General features: G+C 37.9%; 1 protein-coding gene across 1 annotated transcript in view; it reads right to left on the bottom strand.

Annotated features, from left to right (window-relative positions):
* Positions 1-9023: 9023 nt before the first annotated feature.
* Positions 9024-23994, bottom strand: part of LOC137281692 (monocarboxylate transporter 14-like) — a 33368-nt gene continuing 18397 nt past the window's right edge. The window contains exon 8 of the mRNA XM_067813099.1: positions 9024-12598. Within this exon, the coding sequence (XP_067669200.1) occupies positions 12547-12598 (52 nt within the window). The 3' untranslated portion in view covers positions 9024-12546. The remainder of the gene's footprint in view (positions 12599-23994) is intronic.

Below are 23994 nucleotides of genomic sequence, written 5' to 3'. Positions count from 1 at the left end.
TGCTTGTGTCAGAGGGAACGGAGCTTTAAAAGTTGTTGAGTTCTAACCATAGGTGGTAGGATTAATGATGTAGTATAAATATACTTCCTGATTCTCTTTAAATGCATTTTCACTTAGGTTCTACATAAACACAATATGACATTAACATTACAAATTTAAAGACTTTAACCTGAAAGATAATTCTCACTAATGGGTTTTGTGGTTCTTGTTGAACAACTCAAAGAAACAAACTCTAAATGATGGTTAACAGTTGGCACCAACCTTACCCTATTCACCACCTATGACTCCTCTAATTACATGTCCTCTATAGGTAGATTGTTTTAGATTTAACTACTAGTTACTGTGATAATATAGTTGTTTTACTGTCCTTCTTTGACAGATTTGTTTACTTTTCTCGGTTATGTATAATATCAATGGTTCTCGTCACGATATGGCTGAAATATTGCCGATATGATGTTGAATATTAACTCAACCACTCACTTTGCATACCTGTCACGTACAGAGTTGACCTACATTGTCAAACGTTGATTGGATGATTGGATGAAGAGTCATGTACTAAAAACCGGGTCCACGTACATTTCAAGCCAAGCTATAATTTACTTGACTGATACGTCCTGAGCCTCATACAGAATCGCATCCAGTGAAAACCTTTGTTTTAGGCATTTGGGGATGTGATAGTGGTATCGGAGCGAATTCTTTTGTAAGGAAAATGTATTTGACCCACGAAAGAGCAGTGATTTGTATTGCTGGCTTCCTCGGTGTCTCTGTATTGTCCCAGTTGCATCTATCGATGATCATGATGTTGATCACTGGATTGTCTGGTCTAGAATCAGTTATTTACAGACCGCCGTCATATAGCTGGAATATTGCTGAGTGCGGCGTAAAACTCAACTCCTTCACCTAAGTGTTAAGGGGGTCCCAGGGCTTACCAACAAAGAATTCGTCGAATAGATTTTAAGATTCTGGGTTTAATTAGTTTGACGTCGCCTGTAATAGGTATATTAATCATGTCAGATCTTATTTCTCCCTCCAGGGTCTTTGGTGTACCTTAGAGGTTAAAGCATTCGAACACCTACGTTCGATTCCCCACGTGGGCACAATGTGTGAAGCACCATTTTCTGCTGTCCCCCGCCGTGAAGGTTGCTGGAATATTGATAAAAGCGGCATAAAAGTAAACTCACTCACTTCTCTCGTGATCTGTCTCTCATTCCCTCTGTCCAATCTGGTTTAATGTGCTTGTCTCGCTTCTCTCATTCTCATGTTATTGTCTCAGTGACGTAGATCGAATTTCATGCTGTTGATCATCGGATTGCCTGGTCTAGCATGGATTATTGATAGATCGACTCTACATAGAATGAATATTGCCGCAACGATAAACAAACGGAAGACGTTCAGAGGTGTGTTTGTTGTTTCCGGGCCTGAAATTCGGCAGTATGAGATCAAAAGAACGCATAAAAAATATTACTCGCTGCATCACCTGGAAAATGATATACTAGTGCACATTACCTGGAAAATGATAAGTGTTTACAGTGGGTTACCATAGAAGACCGGAAATAGTCCTATCAAACTTGACAAACAAGTTTATTCATTTTCCTAAATGTCTTCGATGTAGCTTAAACCACGTATGTTTATTTTCGTAAAAAGAAAAATTTGACCTAGTTCAAGCGCCTTTGTGGTGTATAACAAGTCATTATGACAACGCATGCACAAAGTATGCCATGTAAACAAAGAGCGTACAGTGCGTCCTGGGTGTGTGATGATAAACACAATCATTTTCGATGCAGCAGCATTTCTTTGTGGTGCATTGTTGAGCTCAGTTATGGCAGGTTAGAGACACGTTACGGGACTATATACATTTATAATCAAAGGGCATATATAATGAATGTCTTTGGATTTACTTCACGAAAGGCAGTTTGCAGACACATCTGGGCTCCGTTCCTCAAAAAATCGTTACAATACGACAGTCGTAAGTCAATGTTAAAAGATGAGAGTTACGATCATCTTTGCGCTACGACAGTCGTAAGTCATGAGAGTTACGATCATCCAGTACCTGCGACAATCAAAATGGGTCCACTATACGCGTCCACGTGAGATTTGGCTATCCCGAAACAGTCTCCCTGACGCAATCGGTGTGCAACTTGCTTTTTGTTGGAAAGGTGGAAAGGCTCAGTAGAGCTCGATAAACAACTATTCGATGAACACTATCTTCATATTTGACATCGAGGTCGGCAATGTTGACGTGATGACGAAGAAGGTCGGGGACGAAGGCTGGGCGTGGGTGGTGCTGGTGGCGTCCTACATGAACGGGTTCCTGTTGTCAGGAGTGTGTTACATGGGTGGGATGTTCCAGGTGGTTCTGTTGGAGCACTTCCAGCAGAGTGTGGGCCTGACAGCCTGGGTCACGTCAGTGTATGCCTCGCTCATGCTGTTTGCTGTGTTTCTGTGAAATAGGTCTATCAAGCCATACTGCATCATCACGAAGGCTTGTAATATATCATTTGACATATTGATTGGTAAAACCTTTCTATGTTTACTCAGTGTTGTTACGTTTATGACCCAATAATTGGTTATGACGATCAAACAATATACTTTTAAGACCTAGCGACTGTGTATGACTTTAATTAATATACGTGTTAACCCCCTGGGTGCCGATTTTTTTCTTTTCATTTTTTAAAAAGTGAACGTTGTTCGAGAGTTGCGCTCGCGTGGTCTTGGATCTGCGTACGGCTACAATTACACAGAAATGTAGAATATTTAATTTCCTATCATTTGGTATAAATAAAACAGCGACTACCTCAGGGGTTTGAGAAATTGACACTTTTCTTGTCCAAAACTTTTGTGTTATAAAACAGTAAATGTATCCGTTTGTTATCGTGCACCAATAAAAGCACTATGTTATATTTTTTTTTTAATTTGTCATCTTTACGAAAAGTGTGAGCGAAGAAAGCAGACTGATATCTGAACGACATAAGTGCTTTCTCGCTTCTTTGCTCTTTGCTTTCTTGCATAATGATATTGCTTTCTCGTCTCGCGATATCGCTCTCTCGTCTCGCGTTATCGCTTTCTCGTCTAGTGCCAAATTTTAAGGCAAGAAAGCGATGACCCAAATCAGCCGCCATACTTTCCGCCATACAGGATAGTGTTTACAACATCACGTTTCGAGAAGGCCGGTATTGAAATGCCTGTTTCATCACCCATACTGCGACAAATGCATCATTGAATTCCCCACACATCTTGGAATCGAATTACAAATGGTCTTTGTCACCAATACCAACTGTCTAGATATAACACTGAACTCGACAGGCTGCGCTTGTTTGAAATGTAAACAAAGAAAAAATCCGATTTTACACTGCGTAGCATTTTCGAACATTTTCCGACATCCAGCAGGGGAAGAGCATCGTAGCAAGAAATGGAGAAATTAAAAAGAGATACAATACAATCATTTGATAATTCATAAGAAACTGCCATGACTGACGCAAAAATCACACAGAGCGACAACCGTACTTATCAACATTTCTGGCTTCTTTTGACATTTATAATGTAAACGATAAAAACATATAACAATACACAGATAGTCAGAATAAGTCTGATTACTTACATCTCACATTTATGTACAAAAGATCTCTGAATCAAGGAAAGAGTCCTCGCAAAGTCATGTGTACCTTTGTCAGCGAGGCCGCCATTTTGAAAGAAATCGGTCATCTGTAGTGTTGTCACACATCAACATTGTTGCACATATTAGGCAATTTCTTTGAGGTGAAGGTCGGTTGAACAAGAGTAAACACAATGACTATATCATTCCGATTGCACTTCAGTATTGTGATGTATATTTTGCGTATTATCATATGGGGATATAGAGTATGTGTTTTTATTCTTCGAAAGCTGTAGATTGCTTGAATAACATATACATAGGAAATTAACTCAGTAAGTGTACTCTACCACATTTTAAGCCTCTACACAAATGTTGGAAGATCACACGTAGCCATTACTGCAACATGTGGTTTAGTTCTTGTGGTGTACAAAATTCAATACGTTGAGATAACTATTTCAGTTCCATGTGTACAGGTTAATAAACAGCCATTTGATTCAACCTTAAAAGTAAAACTGATAATATTAATGACAATGATTTGTACATTTTATGAAATGTATAGGCACACATATTTAATGGAATTGTCTTGTTCATTGCATTGGTTTGTGTCGTTTTCATAGATGAAAGTTATGAAAATTGATTGACCAGGTGCGAGTTTATCAAAATACGTTTTATGATTCATTATCAGTTTTAGATAAGTCAATTCAAGTTCGATAAAAAACATATTTTGATGGCAGAATACCTAACTCAAACAATATTTATGCGATGATTGCTTGAAAATACATCAACCAGGTCATGTCTTCATTTGGACAAACCTTATGTCCATAATTCTAATAGTGCCATACTTAAAAAGCGACCTCTTTGTATCTTTCGTTGCACACTTATGAAGTGAAATAATTACATAATCATAAGAAGAAAAGTTTATGTCCTAAAAGAATATTCAATGAATATTCGGGTGTTGTGAAATTTTCATTTACGCCAAACTGATGCCAGATAGGTGCGTGTGTTGCTCACAATAAGAACCGCCTAATTGTAGATATATTCCGGACACTGTGTCAGTGGTAAAGCAATTCATTTTATGTTCTGTCTAAAAAGTGTTGAATTCTGACATAGAAACCGAGATCTTTCACACACTGAGTGGAAATTAGGTTAGATATATACTAATCACCAAACCAGTGTCGTCTTTTTCCGAAGTCACAAAATGCACAAAACATGCCATGACGTCAACTAAATTGTCGCATCATTTTCAGTTATTTAATTCCGTTTCAAAATGTGTTTCTTACTCCGTTAATAATGACGCAAAATTAATCAAAATACATGTACACAAACGGGAGAATATGCGACTATAAGTACTAAATTATGTAGCGGATAAGACCATCCAAATCACTATTACCAGCTTTCTCGTGTAGTACATTGGCATCTTTTCTTACAAATTGTGAAAGTACCAAGAACTATCCTCTCATATGGGGGAAATTTGTAATGGAATAGTATGGTTCACTGTGAAAAAAAACATAACGTAAATAAACTGTCCGTATCCACAGCAAATTCGCTCCATGTGATCTGAGTTACATGGACCTAATAGAAAGCATAGCGGAGTTATGCCCCCTTATCTTTATACGTGCATGACCTCTCTGTAGACGTTTGACGTCATAGAAGAAAATCCATTTTTGACATTTATTGATTATTTTGCGCGCATGGCCTTATGCATATGCCCATAAATCCATTTAATATACACTCATGTTGTTCAGATATCAAACTGTACTTTCTTCGCTCACACTTTCCGTAAAGATGGAAAATTAAAACAAAATCGTAGCACAGTGCTTTTATTGGTGCACCACAAAAAACGCGGAAATGTACTTTTTTAACGCACACATGTTTTGGACAACATTTAGCAGTGTCTATTTCTCAAACCCCCGAGGCAGTCGCAGTTATATTTATACCAACGGATAGGAAATTAAATATTCTACAATTCCGTGTAATTTCACAGCCGTAAGCAGATCGAGTGAGTGAGTTTAGTTTTACGCCGCACTCAGAATATTCCAGCTATATGGCGGTGGTCTGTAAATAATTGAGTCTGGACCAGACAATCCAGTGATCAACAACATGAGCATCTATATGCGCATTTGGGAACCGATGACAGGGGGACAGAAGGATGTTTCTTAGTAGTAATCACTAAAATAATCCAGGAAATCTGTTTATTTTATAGGTGTTTACACCAAGCACTCATTACGTGCGACCTGTGCACCAACAACATGAGCATGGATCTGAGCAACTGGGAACCGATGACGTGTGTCAACCAAGTCAGCGAGCCTGACCACCCGATCCCGTTAGTCGCCTCTTACGGCAGGCATAGTCGCTTTTCATGGCAAGCATGGGTTGCTGAAGGCCTGTTCTACCCCGGGACCTTCACGGGTCGTACGTAGATCAAGGACCACGCGAGCGCAATGCTCTCACAACGTTCACTTTTCAAACCTTACGAAAATGTGCGCCTGAAAAAAAACTCGGCATCCAGGGGGTCAAACAACAAACGTTTAAGACCCAACCACTGGTTATGACGTCAAACAATACCGCCTCTACTCCGTTAGCGCATCAGTTTATCGCTGACAGTTCGGGTTTGAAATGTTGTGTGGTAGCCCCGAAATGTCGCGACAGACCAGCATGATCGTAAGAGGAGACTACATGGTTCGGGTTGTCTGAATATCTGACGTGGTTCACACATGTCATCGTATCAAAATTCCGCACATCCAAGGTCAGTACGTACGCAGGCAAAGTACAAATTCACTGAGGCAGCGTTAATCTTAACATACGTTTTTCATAAAAAATGTTTGGATAGTGAAACGTTCTGTTTGCTGTAACAAGTCCAGTACATCACACTGCGATAGAGTTACTTCCCTTTCACTTGACTACCAGAGACAAAAGAACGTTTGCATCCAGACTTCCACACATAAGCACTTGGATATGTAAATAATAACACATCAAACAAACACACACACACACACACACACACACACACACACACACACACACACACACACACACACACACACACACACACACACACACACACACACACACACACACACACATACACACACAAATAAAATAAACCAGCCAAACAAAGCAACAAAAATAATCACCAAGAGAATGGTGAGATGACACAACTTTATGAATTATCAACTTCTTTATTTTTAAAAACGCGACGTTTTGGTATAGGTTCTTATGCTTGAAAAAAAGTTTAAGTACCTATACCGAAACGTCGCACTTGTTAAAATAAAGAAGTTGGTCGTCCATAAAGTTGTGTCATCTCTACACCAGCAACTTCTAGAATGCCACTCAAACAAGTCTCTTATACCTTTTGCCACGGTAAATTAGTAATCGCAACAATAATATTAAGTTCTTAGAATTTAATTCTCAGGTTCCTTAACTGAAATTAATTAATCTTTACACTCTACAGTCTACAAGGAGCCTTCCATGAAGGTAAATTTCAACCATCAGAACTGGTATTTGAATCTAATGTTTACAATTACACATAATCTCCAGAAAACATCCCATGAAACCGACTAATTATTGTTAGAAGGCAAAAGAGCGCTGAACATTTTATGAAGGATTCACTGTAAATCAGTGATGACACCGGGTGTTCGCCGAAAAGGCAATTACGCCCTGTCTTATGGAACCACATGCCATTCACAAATTTGCCTGAAATGGAAGCATTTGTCTGACGCCGAATAGCGGTACGCTGTCATGTTACGGCGGCCTGTAAACAAACCAGACAATCAGGTGATCGACGGACGTGAAAATCCAGCTAGATAAAAGTCAATCTGATATTCCTCTTTCAACACCAGTGAGTGTACAGTAAATGCGAAAATGCAAAGTCAGCACTTTGGGGGTGACGCATTATAAATATCACATCCTTGTTGAGTTGTGGGACAGCTCCGTGCTTTGAATGTTACTTCACAGACACATTAATGGCCATTAAAATGTAAATGTTTGTCCATTTTTGACGACAGCACGTAAAATCAACTAAAACAGGTTAACGTATGCGGGAGTTGGAATAAGGACTGCAGTCTAATATTCTCCATAATTCTTATCCTAAGTAATAGTTAGATCATAAGGGCATGTTGTCTAACTAACCATTTCAACGATTAGACAACCGAATGACCCAACTTACTTAAACCATTGCGAAATTATAATACGTATATGTCACGAGTTATTTATTTATTGCACACACATCAGTCTCTTTGTGGAAAAGAGCTATGAAGCTCGCAAATGTCGTGCGCATTGGGAATCACGTGCAGTATGTCGGCGACACGGAAGACATGCGTAGTCTTTTAAAGAGCTATGAATCTCGCAAATGTCGTCCGCATTGGGAATCACGTCCTGCACGTGCAGTATGTCGGCGACACGGAAGACATGCGTAGCTCAAGAGCATATCAAAACGCTTACCATTTTATTCAGCTTTATTGCAGATTTGACAAAACGTTTTTCGTTGAACAATAAGGCGGCAGCGTTTAGTTTTATGATAACCATGTCACGTGATGGTGACGCTGTCGGGAAGACAACTGGAAGCAAAATGACTACCTCGGACGAAGATATTCCGTTCTTAAACACAGTCTTTGAAAAAAGAGGATTGGTGTGGCGCTGCTGGACGCGGTGAAGGAAGGATGGAGGGAGAAGTAGAGAAGAGGTACATATACAATCCACACTTGAAATATAAAGTCACGTGCATAAGCGTGGTGGTGAGGTTGTCCTTATATAGTCGTCTCATCGGACAGAAAGCTATTTGAGGACATATTTAAACTGAATATAGACCTTACCTTTATTGTGACGTCATATTTGATTATCAAATCAAACGTGTCATGAGATTGTTTATTTATATCACGTTTCCCCATATAATATTTCTCAGTCATTATATACTATATTATTAACAAAACCTGCTTAATTTTAATACAACAATTACTAGACAACTCACAAACATCACTAAATGTCCAAAATTTAAGTTTGGGGTAAGGTTAGGTCAAGGGTTAGGTTTAGGGGAACAGAAGGATGTTTCTTAGTAGTAATCACTAAAATAATCCAGAAAATCTGTTTATTTTATAGGTTTTTACACCAAGCACTCATTACGTGCGACCTGTGCACCAACAACATGAGCATGGATCTGAGCAACTGGGAACCGATGACATGTGTCAACCAAGTCAGCGAGCCTGACCACCCGATCCCGTTAGTCGCCTCTTACGACAAGCATAGTCGCCTTTCATGGCAAGCATGGGTTGCTCAAGACCTATTCTACCCCGGGACCTTCACGGGTCTGGCAGGCAATGTGGCACTGAGTCCATATAAGCGGACTATTCATCAGTTAAACAGGCCAATGTCCAAACAGGCCCTAACGCCCGGGGATGACTGCTAACAGTGTGTGAATAAGAACAGGAATCGACCATGTAGAAATACGTTTATTAAATGTACAGGCATCTCGGTGACAAGAACTATTAAATGATAAAACATAACTAATACTTCTTGGATCCAGATACACATTCTCAAACATTTATACCGATCCTGTAACAAATACGCTTACCTCAACATGAGCACATGACAACCCAGTCAGAAACCAAGTGACAAGCAACGTGGACATCACGAGTTACAGAAATCATATACTCAGCGACACAATTAATGGGTCATCCGAGCCTAAAATTAGGCTAAATAGCGTCAATGGGTCTCGTTTATTAACAGTTTGGTTGACAGCGAAGGACATCATAGAAGACCACTGACTGCTTGGAGACATGGACATGACAATGTGAAAAAAAATGAAAACTGAAGACTGACAACTGAAGACAGAAGACTGACGACGATGGACTAAGGTAACAAATACTCAACAAAAGGAGATCAATTCAAAATGTTTAAAGAAACCGCGCACGCTGCTAGAATATAGACATGCCACATTCAACTGAACGTGAAATTCACACTGAAAAAGTTTTATCATTTTTTTTTCAATTTAGTCGCATGACCCGTCAGTAATTACGATGAGTATATATATTCTGCAACTCGCCCACGGAATTACGTAACAAGTAGCACTAAACAACCCCAACATAACAACAACAAAATAAACCATTCGAACCGTACAAAATATCTGCAGAATATATAATTCCGTTTGCGATTCATAAGTTTAAATGTCATGTATATAAACAAGATGAGGTAAAATGATCTAGTGTCTAAATAATATTAGGGTGTATTTCAACTTTAAATTAAATTTACATCTACTTTTGTGAGTTTAGTTTTGCGCCAAAACGAAGGCTTCAGTCTGGCAGCATTTTTGGCTGGAAAAAGGTTCACGATTTATATGTTGTCATGACTGAAAGTGTTTATTAAAGTTTAATCAACTATTGCTGTTGTATGAATTTGTTGTACATATGTTTTATTATTATCAAGCATCATCACGATTATGAGTAGTTTTTTGCTTTCGCATTGCAATATATCGCAATATGAAAATTCTAGCAATACCCACCCCTAATTTTCATTATTCTTCACATTTCCAGATTTGATTTCAAGATTCACTATTCAACCATTCAACAAACGATAGATTTCAACGTAGCTCACTACATGCACACTTCAACAATATCTTTACTAAATATAAAACACGCAAACGTATTTAAAGGTCTCCATAAATATTTCACACCGACCTGTAAAGTAATCAAGCTCTGACTGACAACAACTCGATCTCGAATAGTGAATCCTCACATTGATAAATAAATATCTGAAAACATATTCGGATAAATGGATAAAAGTTACATTATAGGAGTAGCACGCACCGCACTGAGCAATATTCAACCCATATGACGACAGTCTGTAAATATTCGAATCTGGACCAGATTCCCGGTGATATACGTCAAAAGTATCGATCTACATAAGAGTGATACAATGACGTGTCAACCAAGTCAGCCAGCCTGACCACCGACCCTGTTAGTCGCCTCTTGCAAGTGAGTTGCGGAAGACGAATTCTAACTTGGATCTTCACGGGCTGGCGAACTGTAGACAATCGATCCTGGAACACACAATCCAAGGACCACTGATTAACAGAACAACTAGCATCTTTGCTCTCACCAACCATGACACCCCGTCCATGAAGACCACTTACAACACAGATCTTCATGGGTGGCGTTTTTGAGCGTGTAAAGCAGAATCAATCACTGAATCGTCTAACCCAAACCTTGCTATTTACAGACTGTTGTCAATAGAGCTGGAAGAAAACTGTGTGGTGTTAAACATGAAACAAACAATAATAAACAACCAAATTAGAAATAGTAAACAACAAAACAATAAAGATACCAGGTGATGTTCTTCAGGGATGTTTTTTACTACTTTTTTCACTCTCTAGACAAACACTTCAATATACATATCAAACCAACAAACACCTGAGAACTATTTAACATATACATGTATATGAAATAAAATAAACAATGGGAAACAATCTACGAAGAGCACTTATGGTCCTTTTTGCCCGTGCCAAAGCACTGGAGATTTGTTGGAGATGTGTTGGAGATTTGTTCATGTACAATAAAGTAACGTAAATCACGCGACTTTCGTCGCATCCACTATTTATCCAGCTACACAAAACAGGCATTCAACGAACTGGATCCATCAGATCCATCAAAGTGAGTGTATTTACTGTAACTCCGCTCTGAGCAATATTCCAGCAATATGTCAGCGGGGTGTACCAGAAATGGGCTTCACACATTGTACCCATACATGGACTTGAACCAATGCCTCCGCTGTAACCACTAGACTACGTCACCGCCCATTTGACGGATGTCCAAGACCCCTGTATAGATTGAGATATCTTAATATTTATTGAAACAAAAAATAAGATTGATTCCCGTTGACGATAAGATTCAATGGTATCTTCAAGATAGGCATATATTTTGTTCACTTAACAACATGACGTTTGTGCATAAAGATTTTCAAGACTTGGCTCCGAATGTCACAGAAATCTCATCTAGTTACATGTAATCTGAGCATTTTCACAATAATTTGTAAATCTGTTTGTGGAGCATTTGGCACTAGTGAGATTCCATCTTTTCCTTGTGGGCTGCACTTTATCAGTCGTCTTCGTGCGCCCAGAGACAGGCTGCAGTTGTACGCTCATCTACCTCTGTCCATCACCGACTGACTGATCTATGAGCAGCTTACGACTCCTTCATAAAATATGACCTAGGTATGCTTCTGGTGTCTGCCAGATCGCATATATGTACTGTATCACTGTAAGTTTAGGACATTTCGAATCTTCCATATTACCATAGTCGGTTTGTTAATTGTCCAAAACAGAGTTCCACAGGAGATCTTGCTTGTGTGGGATCCTACTCCTCGTTTTCACAGTAGATTTTGTGCCATGCCGTCAGTGCCATGACGTCATGGGCTTGATGACGTCACAATGCTGCAATGCAAGTCTATGATAGTAAAGTGTTGAGAGATGTACATTTACACTGAACACTAATGAAGAATGTTTTTTTTGTATTGTAAATAGAATCTATTCCTCGTGTCTACTAATACCAATTATATCAACACTTGTTGATAAAGGTAAAAATAGCCTTGACAAGTCTCGGATATCTGTAACCTTATCAACTCGTGTTGATATAATTGATACTAGTAGATCATTTCTCTTGATCACATAACGCCTTCTCTCAAATTAGACGCTATACTACTACACGGCTCAGAAAGAGCAATAATGTTAACTATTAATCACAAACTCCTCTTGACATACACTCAACAGTCTTTCACTATACTCAACCAGCCACTGCCGGCACTCCGCTTCCGTCGATACATACTTTAGATAATCTTCATCCGATTTTCGCTTCGGTCTTAAGTTAAGCAGATTTACGGACCTATGTATCTCCTTCATATACTGATGTCATCTTGATAATCCGTATAGGTGAATCATCTTCACCCACAAACACAGGATAACAAAACTGTTAAGATTGTCCATTAATAATCAAACCCTTCTCCTTCGTTGATAACTCAGCACTGAAATACAAATGGAAAGCAATGCCGGTCTCGTCTATATGTACAAGTTTCCCTAACAAACAAATTGAAATTTGGTCAAATATCTAGGGTTATCATCAAAAACCAAGTTTCCCTTTTACATACTAAACATTACAAATTAATCGATATTTTATTTAATAATCGGAGCTGTTATCAATCATTTATATTTTCCCATATTACATAGTAAATGTTATGTAATAAACAGAGTTGTTATCAACAATTTTCAAATTTCAGGTTTTCCTTATTAAATCTTAAATATTACAAACTAATCAAACTTTGATCGAACGACCAGAGATGTTGGTAATAACAACAGTATAACCTCACTACATCTAAATATTGCAAAGTATTACTGGTAAATTAATTTACATCTTAAACGCTCAGTTACGAAACACTTTTAAGATAAATGGGTACTTAAAAATAAAGTACAGTTCAGTCTTTACAACGAACGGCTTTTTAACGAATTAATGGATATAACGAACCATGTTTTTGTCCCAGCCACATACTGTATACTCTAGGCTAAATAAAACAAATGAAATGTTTCTCGGGCAACGGTGTGTCACTTCTATTTGTGCGCGTAACAATTTTTATTGCGATTTGAAAATATAAATTTGACTTGGCCGCATCTGTATCATTCATTTGTAAACTAAAAGGATGAGTGCCTTTTAGAACGAGTGTAACTGAATCTACAACTCATTATAACGTGGCGAACTTCCCAATATGTATTTCTGACAGACAAAATATTAAAAAACACGTCACAATTTAATTCTGGACTCACAAAAGTCCAGAAACTCTCAGCACTGTGGCCACTCTCTCACAATCGATTTCGCAAAATTAAACAGGCAGCTGTTATGTATATGTACTAAGGATGAAAAAATGAAAAAAAAATTTTCCGAAAACTCAAAATTTAAACTCGCTCGCCCATGGGCACGCCCATGGGCGAACAGTGGCCAATGGGCAGGCCCATGGGCGAAAGTGTTTAATTTCATCCAGAATAAATGTTTTGGAGGTTGTAAATGAATGAAAAAATGTTAATACGTATCATGACACAAATTTCAGCTTGTTGTGACTTGACTCTGCTAACTGACAGCGATTTTAAAAATTCTCGCCCATGGGTGAAAAACATATTGGCCCATGGACGAGAATAATTAATTTCATTGAAACTACATGTTTTTCCAGGCTTTGCAGCTTTTCAATGAATGAACGTGTATTTATTATTGTCTTGACACGAAATTAAGCTTATTTTGACTTAATTCGGCTAATTTAAAGTGATTTTTCAAAACGCCTCGCCCATGGGCGAAAACCATTTGCCCATGGGTGAGAATATTTACTTTTACTCAAAATACACCTTTTCCCATGTTGTGGAGGTTGTGAATGGATGAAAGTATGTTCATAAGTATCATGTCACAAAATTCCACTCATTTTGAATTAATTCCGTTAATTTAGAGCTATTTAACAAAATCTCACCCATGGGAGAGAAACATTTTGGCCCATATTGAGAATATTTCCTTTTACCCCAAACACATCTTTTCCAATATTTGGAGGATGTAAATGAATGAAAGTACATTTATGAGTATCATGACAGAAATTTCAACTCATTTTGACTTAATTCCTCTAAATGAGAGCAATTTTGAAAACTCTCGCCCATGGGAGAAAGACATTTTGACCCATGGGCGAGAATATTTGCCTTCACTCAAAATACATCTTTTCCTATGGTTTGGAGGTGTAAATGAATGAGGATATATATATGAGTATCATGGCACAAAATCCAACTCATTATGACTTAATTCTGCTAATTGAGACCGATTTTCAAAAACATCACGCCCATGGGCGAAAAACTTTGGGCCCATGAGCGAAAATATTTCCTTTTCACTCCAAATACATCTTTTCTAATGTTTTGGAGGATGTAAATGTATGAAAGTGCCATTGTGAGTATCATGACACAAAATTCAACTGATTTTGACTTACTTTTGCGAATTCAGGAAGATTTTTAAAAAATATGCCAGAATAATCACTTTTACTCAAAATACATCTTTTCCTGTGTTTTGGATTTTGTAAATGAATGAGGATATATTTGTAAGTATCATGGCACAAAATTCAACTCATTTTGACTTAATTCTGATAAGTACAAGTACAAGAATCTGGACTTCCACTTAAATTTTCATAGGTTTTTTTTTATTGTCTTGGGGGTTGTAAATTTATGAATGAAAGTGTGTTTATAATTATCACGACAAAAAAAATGAAATCATTCCGGTCTTAATTCGATTAATCTCTCTCGTGGACGAAAATATTTTCGTTTGCTCGTTTTCTTTATTTTTCAAACATATGGTTTAAAAATAGATGAAATTCTAGTGAAAATTCAGTTTAAATTCGTGAGTTTAGTTTTGTCGCACTCAGCAATATCCCAGCAATATGGCGGCGGCCTGTAGATAATCGAGTTTGGATCAGACAATCCAGTGATCAACAGCATGAGCATCTACCTGCACAATTGGGAACTGATGACATGTGTCAGCAAAAGTCAGCGAGCCTGTCCACCCGATCCCGTTAGTCACCTCTTACGACAAGCATAGTCGCCTTTTATGGCAAGCATGGGTTGTTGAAGCCCTCTTCTACTCCAGATCTTCACGGGTCCCGAACACAGACCTTTACTTCCAGCAACATATACAATACACTTAGAATACTAAGCCTTGAGATTCTTTTGAACTTAGGTATTCTATAAATACACCAAACTTCAACCTATATCTATGAAGTTGAAGTTATTTGTGAAAGCCCTAATCAAGAGTGACCAAACTCCAGTGACTATGATGGGACACATTAATAAACGGTGTTGTGAGATCTTAAACTGTATTGAAATAGGTCTTGCCAATTCCACTGACATTCACCAAATTCACCTACCTAGTAGTTTTAAGTGTACCTACCCAGTTTAGCATGTTTCGTTTTAATAGTGTGGTCTCCATTTTTAGTAATTCCCGTTTGCCCGTCCCGGCTTTTCTTCGTCCGAGGTTTTATGGGGTATTCTCCTATTTGTCAGACCAGAAATTATCTACAACAGGGGTAGGTCACTAACTTGTTTTCTTTACCATTTGTACTAATTAGTATGCACCAATGCACACAGTGACCTGATTCGTCTCCATCGCAACTTAGGCCGCGTTTAACAGTACTTCAGCCAGTTTACTGTATCAGTCGAAATCTTACAATGAATGAATGAATGAATGAATGAATGAATGAATGAAGAGCAAGAAGTGTATGTGAATGAATGAAAGAAATAATAAAAGAAAGAAGTACATATGTGAATGAATGAAAGAATAAATGATACACCACGGCCATCCCTTCCAAAACATGCTAAAGAACGCAAAACTATCGTTAGATCACATGTGTTAACATCAGCTTGTTATTGTCTCCCTGGTCAGGCGTAACAATTGTCAGACAGGTTAAAACAACAAACTATCTGGTTGACTGCACAGCTGCCTGTTGACGTAGTATACCCACATCACCTACTTTTCCTGCGTAACCTTCATCTACATCACCACCCTTAATATATTGAGCAGAGAGCACAGAAGGCCCTATAGCTGTAACCACTGAACCGTGGTGTCTCTCTGCTCCCAAGTTGCCAAGTGGGGGTGCCCTTTTCTACCTATTCCATGAATCTTTAAAACATCTATCAAGCTCAACGCATGCATTTTTTTTACTCAAATGTGATGTTATACATATCATAAGAGTATTTTTTATGTGTTATTCAGTTGATAAATTATTATTTCATGATACATATATGTACAATATTTTGCTTCGATTTGTAACTACCCACATTATGACATTGAGACCATTCTGATTTATCGAGTAAAATACGATTGTATAGTTTTGAGTTTGAATCTTGGCATATTTTACCGGTTTGCCACTTTTGCACTCTACCCTTTTAAAGGGGGCGTGCATATTTTGGTGGTTTTTAGTATTCCATTCATTTGGATTTATTAATTTATTTGTTTTTGTTTTGTTTTGTCTTTTTACTGCTAGTGGGCCTGTTAGTCTGCTTTGATAACTGTAAATTTATTCTGGCGTTTGACGAACGGAACATGAAGTGTTGTTATCATGTATGTTATGTAATTATATTATTGGTATGGAGAGGCATTGATATGTATGTTTATGCTTGCCAATCCAGTCCCGATTACTTGAGGAGATTAGTTTAAACTATAGATTAACGTATCCATACTATTAATGTGTAATCATTATATCGGGCTATGAGGTATATGTAATGTAATCAAGATTGAGTTTGCGTTTACTTTTCTATTTTTTTAAAATAAATTTTCACTATTTTTGCTACACTCGAATAGATTTACTTTGGCTTTCGTGATTGTGGTCTCTAAGTATTTTAGCAATTATGTTGTTGAGACAACTGAACTGTTGATCTGCAGTCTTTCAAAATTCATTTTCACGAGATATATTCTCCCTTTTTACCAGTTCTCAAAATGAACATATAGCTGTTTACACAAAGGTATCTTCCCGTAAAATAGGTAGGACGAAACGTGAAGCATAGCAGCTTTACTGAAGCCATAACTGATTGTCATAACTGAAGTTGTTAAAATGATCCTGAAAACTGTCATTTTCAACATTCACCTTGGAAGCAATTTTACCAAGAAACTAAATAACTCATTACTAATGGAAGGGGTGAACTGAAAGCCCATTTTATTAACTGAAGTCACTGATTGAACTCGCTAACATGGATCCACTTACATTCTGGTACATGTGTCTTATTTCGTTTCCTGAGGACACACATTTTACCTTTTTTTATAGAAAATCTGTGTCTAATCCCATAAAACAACACTGTTGTCACTACACCAAATGATTTTGACCTCGACCAAACAAAGGTTTAACTTACAGGACTACCTGTAAGATATCCCTTTCTTGATAACGAGTTTAGCAGCTACGCCGAAATGCTGCTTACCTTATAAGAAGTTGTATATTCACAGAACTTTCGTATTTTTTTCCAAATGATCATGACCTGAACAGATATTACTTTGTCAGAGACTTCATGAGTGATTTTCAATTTCTAATCCACACACTGATTTCCACTTTTTCATCATTTTGACTTTTATCTCAGTTTGTTGAGTATCTCAGCATAACTCGCAAAGACAATGGAAACTGAGCGGAACGATGACGCTTTCTGTTTCTTCCGCGTTCCCTTACGTAATTTCCGCAAAGCGCCTACGACAATTTGCGCCGAAAAAGTCATGTCTCGTCCGCTGGTCTTGTTTATTGGAGTATAACAGCTGCCGCTTTCAAGTGTATTTTACTTGTCATATACAAAATTCATCCATGGATCACATTTGGTCATTAGGGGACACCAGCTTTGAAATGAACAGGTGTTCGTGAGTGTATATGGATGAAAAAGACTGATTGCGCAAAACGCGCAGCCAAATATCTCACATTCAAAGGAAACCTCGAATTGATTGTTTTATAATGCGTCGAGCATACCTGCTTTGTTCTTTTGCAAGACCTGCACATATTAGTATTTGAAAGACATTGACATTTATGTGCAGGTGCTCTGGAAAACCTTGTCCGGCACGATATTCCTTCCAATTTAGTTATTGTGTGCATGCTGCATTTCAATTTTGGAAATGTGCTTAAAACATATTTTGATTCTCAAAGAATGTGGTTCGTTTAGCAAGCAAAATATTGCTTTGATTAACACTTCACTAGTACTATGCAATATTACAGAATACACAAAACCGGATACACAAAAACGACAAATTATAGCATTGTGATTAGGGGTATATGGGGTTATAGGAGTCCCTTTTTATCCACCGAGACAAGTCCTACATGCCCTGGTGGGGTGTGGATTCGGGGAGGGGGTAACGGAGGAGATGACCAACACACACGTACTCCATACGCTATCATGGTCTTCCTTACTGCTTGAAGATCGACCTTTTCTCACTGTGGTCTATGATGACTTCGGTGAACGGAAAAGAACTTATTCACTGTGAAAACCAGAAAATAGTTGAATCCGTCCACGATTTTATCATAAAACACAAAGCTTGATTTTTAATTTTTTAACAGGAAACTAATTAACTTGTCAAAAACCTTCTCACAAATGTTCAGTGTTTCTACAAAGAGCTAGTCAGACACAACAAACCATAATTCTGTTTTTCATGTTTACTTATACTTTAGATGTATTTGATGTAATGATATGTATGCATATGTTATTATATGATAGTTCATATGGATGACGACACATGCTTCATTTATATTTTGTATTATATGCTGTATGGGTGAGGTACTGTAAAGCTTGTTCACCAGTCCCAATCAGAGTTACAAAACACACAAAAATACAACAACATGGAGATGTGTGGAGAAAATAGAGACATATGGAGAACAGCAATGTCATAACTGAACAGAAATCATTCCCTCTATTGGTGAAGGCCGTGTGGGATTAGTTAAACAAAGAAATCTAGTCGACCATGCCTCCTAATCCTCTTACTCCTTAAACAAACGACTTGCCTGGGCTGTCTAAAATTGAATTGAAATTTTTGTAAATTCGATGTTTCGGGTATTACGTGAGGAGGTAATCAGGTGTCAACACTATGGCGTTCGACGCTCCGGACATGAAGGAAAACCAAATACGTTATAAAGTACAGTAATGTGGTCAGTATGAGCGAGGCAGACTGTCTGATGAGCACAGCTCATTACGGAAATCTCTTGTCTTTGGAGCTGCTCGTTGAGACGCTGAAGCCTTCTGTCAAGTTCTTCTTTATTCTTTATTGTGGCCACTGTGTCACAATATGCAGTTTACATTGCTCACAGACCCTCGATTCACGATGACGCCAACTTTCTCGACTACTGTTCGTGCGACGACTATCATTCAGGAATTGGTTCCACAGCTCATTCTTTCACCGAAGTCTTTGTGTATGTGTTTTAGCTCGTTAATTAGCGTAGAGACGAGTCTTCTGCTATTCTCGGGCACAAGTTCTCCAAGGTAGTCGACGCTCCGGGTGTCATTAGAACAGTGTTGAGCACTGTCACACTCCACTGCTTTTCGACAGTCCTGTTGTGTATTTGATAAAACAATCGACAATCCGGGTGTGAACCAAAAGAGGATACCACCATTCTCATCGGTGGATGAAATGGGATGAAGAAAACCCGCATACTCTTCAACACATTGCTACACCGTATTTACCATAACGAATGTTTAAATATCACTTTATGTAAATAGAGCATCAAAACAAGCTGAAACCATGTATTATATTAACATGGTACTAACTATAGTCGATTCGAACCACTGCTTTACAGTTCACTGACTGGATGCAGGCTTTTCCCACGTGGCGGGGTAAAACTTAATGATCTATTCTCCCTCGCAAGGCCACGTGAACCAATCAGAAATGGACATTCTTAAATGGGGTAGGAGAAATGTGCCCTGTACGTTCTTATGAACCTTGATCTTTCAGGTACCTTTCATCAGTTGTGTACAAATAATGGTCTAGAATAATGTTTCAAACACTTTAATACGTATTGATGCAGGGGCTCCATATATGTTCTTGTTTACGTCCCGCTCGTCAAACGTCAGAATAAATTTACAGGTATCAAAGCAGTCTCAATCGCTGGGCCACTTGCAATAAAAAACCCAAACAAAGCAAAAACATGTAAATCAGTCAATTTAAACAAATAGATGGAATACTAAAAAACACCTAAATATTAGTATGCATGCCCCATTTAAAAAGATAGAGCGCTAAAGTGGCAAGATTCAAACTCAAAACTATTCAATCGTATTTTACTCGATAAATCAAAATGGTCTCAATGTCATAATGTGGGTAGTTACAGAATCAAAGCAAAATATTTTACATGTTTATGTACGATTTATTTAGCAAAGCCAGAAAAATCCCCGACAAACACGGCCGCTTCTCCTCAATACGTGGGTTTGTGAGAGTGAGGGTACTCCCTACAAGGCTCACTCCCATTAGTTAACAAGGCGTCCTCCCATTTTATGTCTTTTTTACTCGATAGGTACGGAAAATTAATTAGGCGATGTGGGTATGTCATGACTGGTTGATTTCTCAGGATTAGGTGAATTGGGTATGGCAGAGTCGATATACTATGAACATAGGGGATTTAGCAACCGTGTTGGAGTGAAGGAATGACAAAACTCTGTGATAGATTAATGAGTGTCTTTTTTAAGCATTATGAAAATGGGAATGGTAAATTAACACAAAATGCCCTAGACCTGTCCAGCGTGTCATACATGTATATATATCATAAAAGAATAATTTATCAACTGAATAATACACAAAAATACTCTTATGATTATGTATAACATCACATTTTAATAAAAAGATGCATGCGTTGAGCTTGTTAGATGTTTTAAGATTAATGGAAGAGGTAGACAAGGACATCCCCCACTTGGGAACTTGGGAGCAGAGAGACGCCACGGTTCAGTGGTTACAGCTATAGGGCCTTCTGTGCTCTCTGCTCAATATATTAAGGGTGGTGATGTAGATGAAGGTTACGCAGGAAAAGTAGGTGATGTGGGTATACTACGTCAACAGGCAGCTGTGCAGTCAACCAGATAGTTTGTTGTTTTAACCTGTCTGACAATTGTTACGCCTGACCAGGGAGACAATAACAAGCTGATGTTAACACATGTGATCTAACGATAGTTTTGCGTTCTTTAGCATGTTTTGGAAGGGATGGCCATGGTGTATCATTTATTCTTTCATTCATTCACATATGTACTTCTTTCTTTTATTATTTCTTTTATTCATCCACATATACTTCTTACTCTTCATTCATTCATTCATTCATTCATTCATTCATTCATTGTAAGATTTCGACTGATACAGTAAACTGGCTGAAGTACTGTTAAACGCGGCCTAAGTTGCGATGGAGACGAATCAGGTCACTGTGTGCATTGGTGCATACTAATTAGTACAAATGGTAAAGAAAACAAGTTAGTGACCTACCCCTGTTGTAGATAATTTCTGGTCTGACAAATAGGAGAATACCCCATAAAACCTCGGACGAAGAAAAGCCGGGACGGGCAAACGGGAATTACTAAAAATGGAGACCACACTATTAAAACGAAACATGCTAAACTGGGTAGGTACACTTATAACTACTAGGTAGGTACATTTGGTGAATGTCAGTGGAATTGACAAGACATATTTCAATACAGTTTAAAGATCTCACAACACCGTTTATTAATGTGTCCCATCATAGTCACTGGAGTTTGGTCACTCTTGATTAGGGCTTTCACAAATAACTGCAACTTCATAGATATAGGTTGAATTTTGGTATATTTATAGAATACCTAAGTTCAAAAGAATCTCAAGGCTTAGTATTCTAAGTGTACTGTATATGTTGCTGGAAGTAAAGGGCTTCACAACCCATGTTTGCCATAAAAGGCGACTATGCTTGTCATAAGAGGCGACTAACGGGATCGGGTGGTCAGGCTCGCTGACTTGGTTGACACATGTCATCAGTTCCCAATTGTGCAGGTCGATGCTCAAACTCGATTATCTACAAACCGCCGCCATATTGCTGGGATATTGCTGAGTGCGACATAAAACTAAACTCACGAAATTAAACTGAATTGTCATTAGAATTTCATCTATTTTTAAACCATATGTTTGAAAAATAAAGAAAACGAGCAAACGAAAATATTTTCGTCCACGAGAGAGATTAATCGAATTAAGACCGGAATGATTTCATTTTTTTGTCGTGATAATTATAAACACACTTTCATTCATATATTTACAACCTCCAAGACAATAAAAAAAGGCTATGAAAATTTAAGTGGAAGTCCAGATTCTTGTACTTGTTACAAATTATCAGAATTAAGTCAAAATGAGTTGAATTTTGTGCCATGATACTTACAAATATATCCTCATTCATTTACAAAATCCAAAACACAGGAAAAGATGTATTTTGAGTAAAAGTGATTATTCTGGCATATTTTTAAAAATCTTCCTGAATTCGCAAAAGTAAGTCAAAATCAGTTGAATTTTGTGTCATGATACTCACAATGGCACTTTCATACATTTACATCCTCCAAAACATTAGAAAAGATGTATTTGGAGTGAAAAGGAAATATTTTCGCTCATGGGCCCAAAGTTTTTCGCCCATGGGCGTGATGTTTTTGAAAATCGGTCTCAATTAGCAGAATTAAGTCATAATGTGGCGACCTATACATTGGAGAAACGCTGAGACCAATCAACACCAGAATGAAGGAACATCAGACCGCAGTCAGGAAACTCGACCAGAAATCGGCCATCTCTGAACACATTCTCAAGAACCCTGAACACTCAATTCGATGGGAGGACACTAGGATACTATCTACCAACAACAACAACTGGCATCAAAGGAAACTGCAAGAGGCCATCGAGATTCGGAGACAGAAACCAGCCATCAACCGCGACCAAGGAGTGTATCTACCAAGTGCCTGGGACTTATTGATAAATTAATCTCATCTATCTGTGTACATTCTATCTATGTAATTCATGTATAGCCAATCTACCCGAGTACATCCTTACCTACTTGTGTTTGTACATCATCAACCCTCATGTAAACATGCTCACCCCCTATCGTGTGTTATGTACATCATCCCATCATGCGTAATGCATCACCATTGGCTTCCATCCTTATCCCCAATCATGTACATCGTCCTTACCCCGTATCTGTGTTATGTAAACATATCCAATCAACTATAATGCATTACCATTGGCTTCCATCATTGTTATCATAACTATCGGCTTCCTATCAGTGCTTGTTTATACTAGCTTTCGTTAACTCATTCCACTTGTTACTTTGTTATTGTTTTATCTGTACATATAAATACACCTCTGTATCCCTTTCTCAATCACCTGATGAAGGAGTAAGCATTAACTCCGAAACGTTGTGTTCTCTCATAAAGAAGTTGATATCCATAAAAATCTTCATTCTTAAGTCATAATGAGTTGGATTTTGTGCCATGATACTCATAAATATATCCTCATTCATTTACAACCTCCAAACCACAGGAAAAGATGTATTTTGGGCGAGAGTTTTCAAAATTGCTCTCATTTAGAGGAATTAAGTCAAAATGAGTTGAAATTTCTGTCATGATACTCATAAATGTACTTTCATTCATTTACATCCTCCAAATATTGGAAAAGATGTGTTTGGGGTAAAAGGAAATATTCTCGCCCATGGGCCAAAATGTTTCTCACCCATGGGTGAGATTTTGTTAAATAGCTCTAAATTAACGGAATTAATTCAAAATGAGTGGAATTTTGTGACATGATACTTATGAACATACTTTCATCCATTCACAACCTCCACAACATGGGAAACATTGTATTTAGAGTAAAAGTAAATATTCTCACCCATGGGCCAAATGAAAAATCACTCTTAATTAGCCG

Source organism: Haliotis asinina, chromosome 4 (genome assembly GCF_037392515.1).
Source record: "Haliotis asinina isolate JCU_RB_2024 chromosome 4, JCU_Hal_asi_v2, whole genome shotgun sequence".
NCBI lineage: Eukaryota > Metazoa > Mollusca > Gastropoda > Lepetellida > Haliotidae > Haliotis > Haliotis asinina.
Note: the sequence above shows the minus strand (reverse complement) of the source record. Positions and strands in the feature narration are given on the sequence as shown.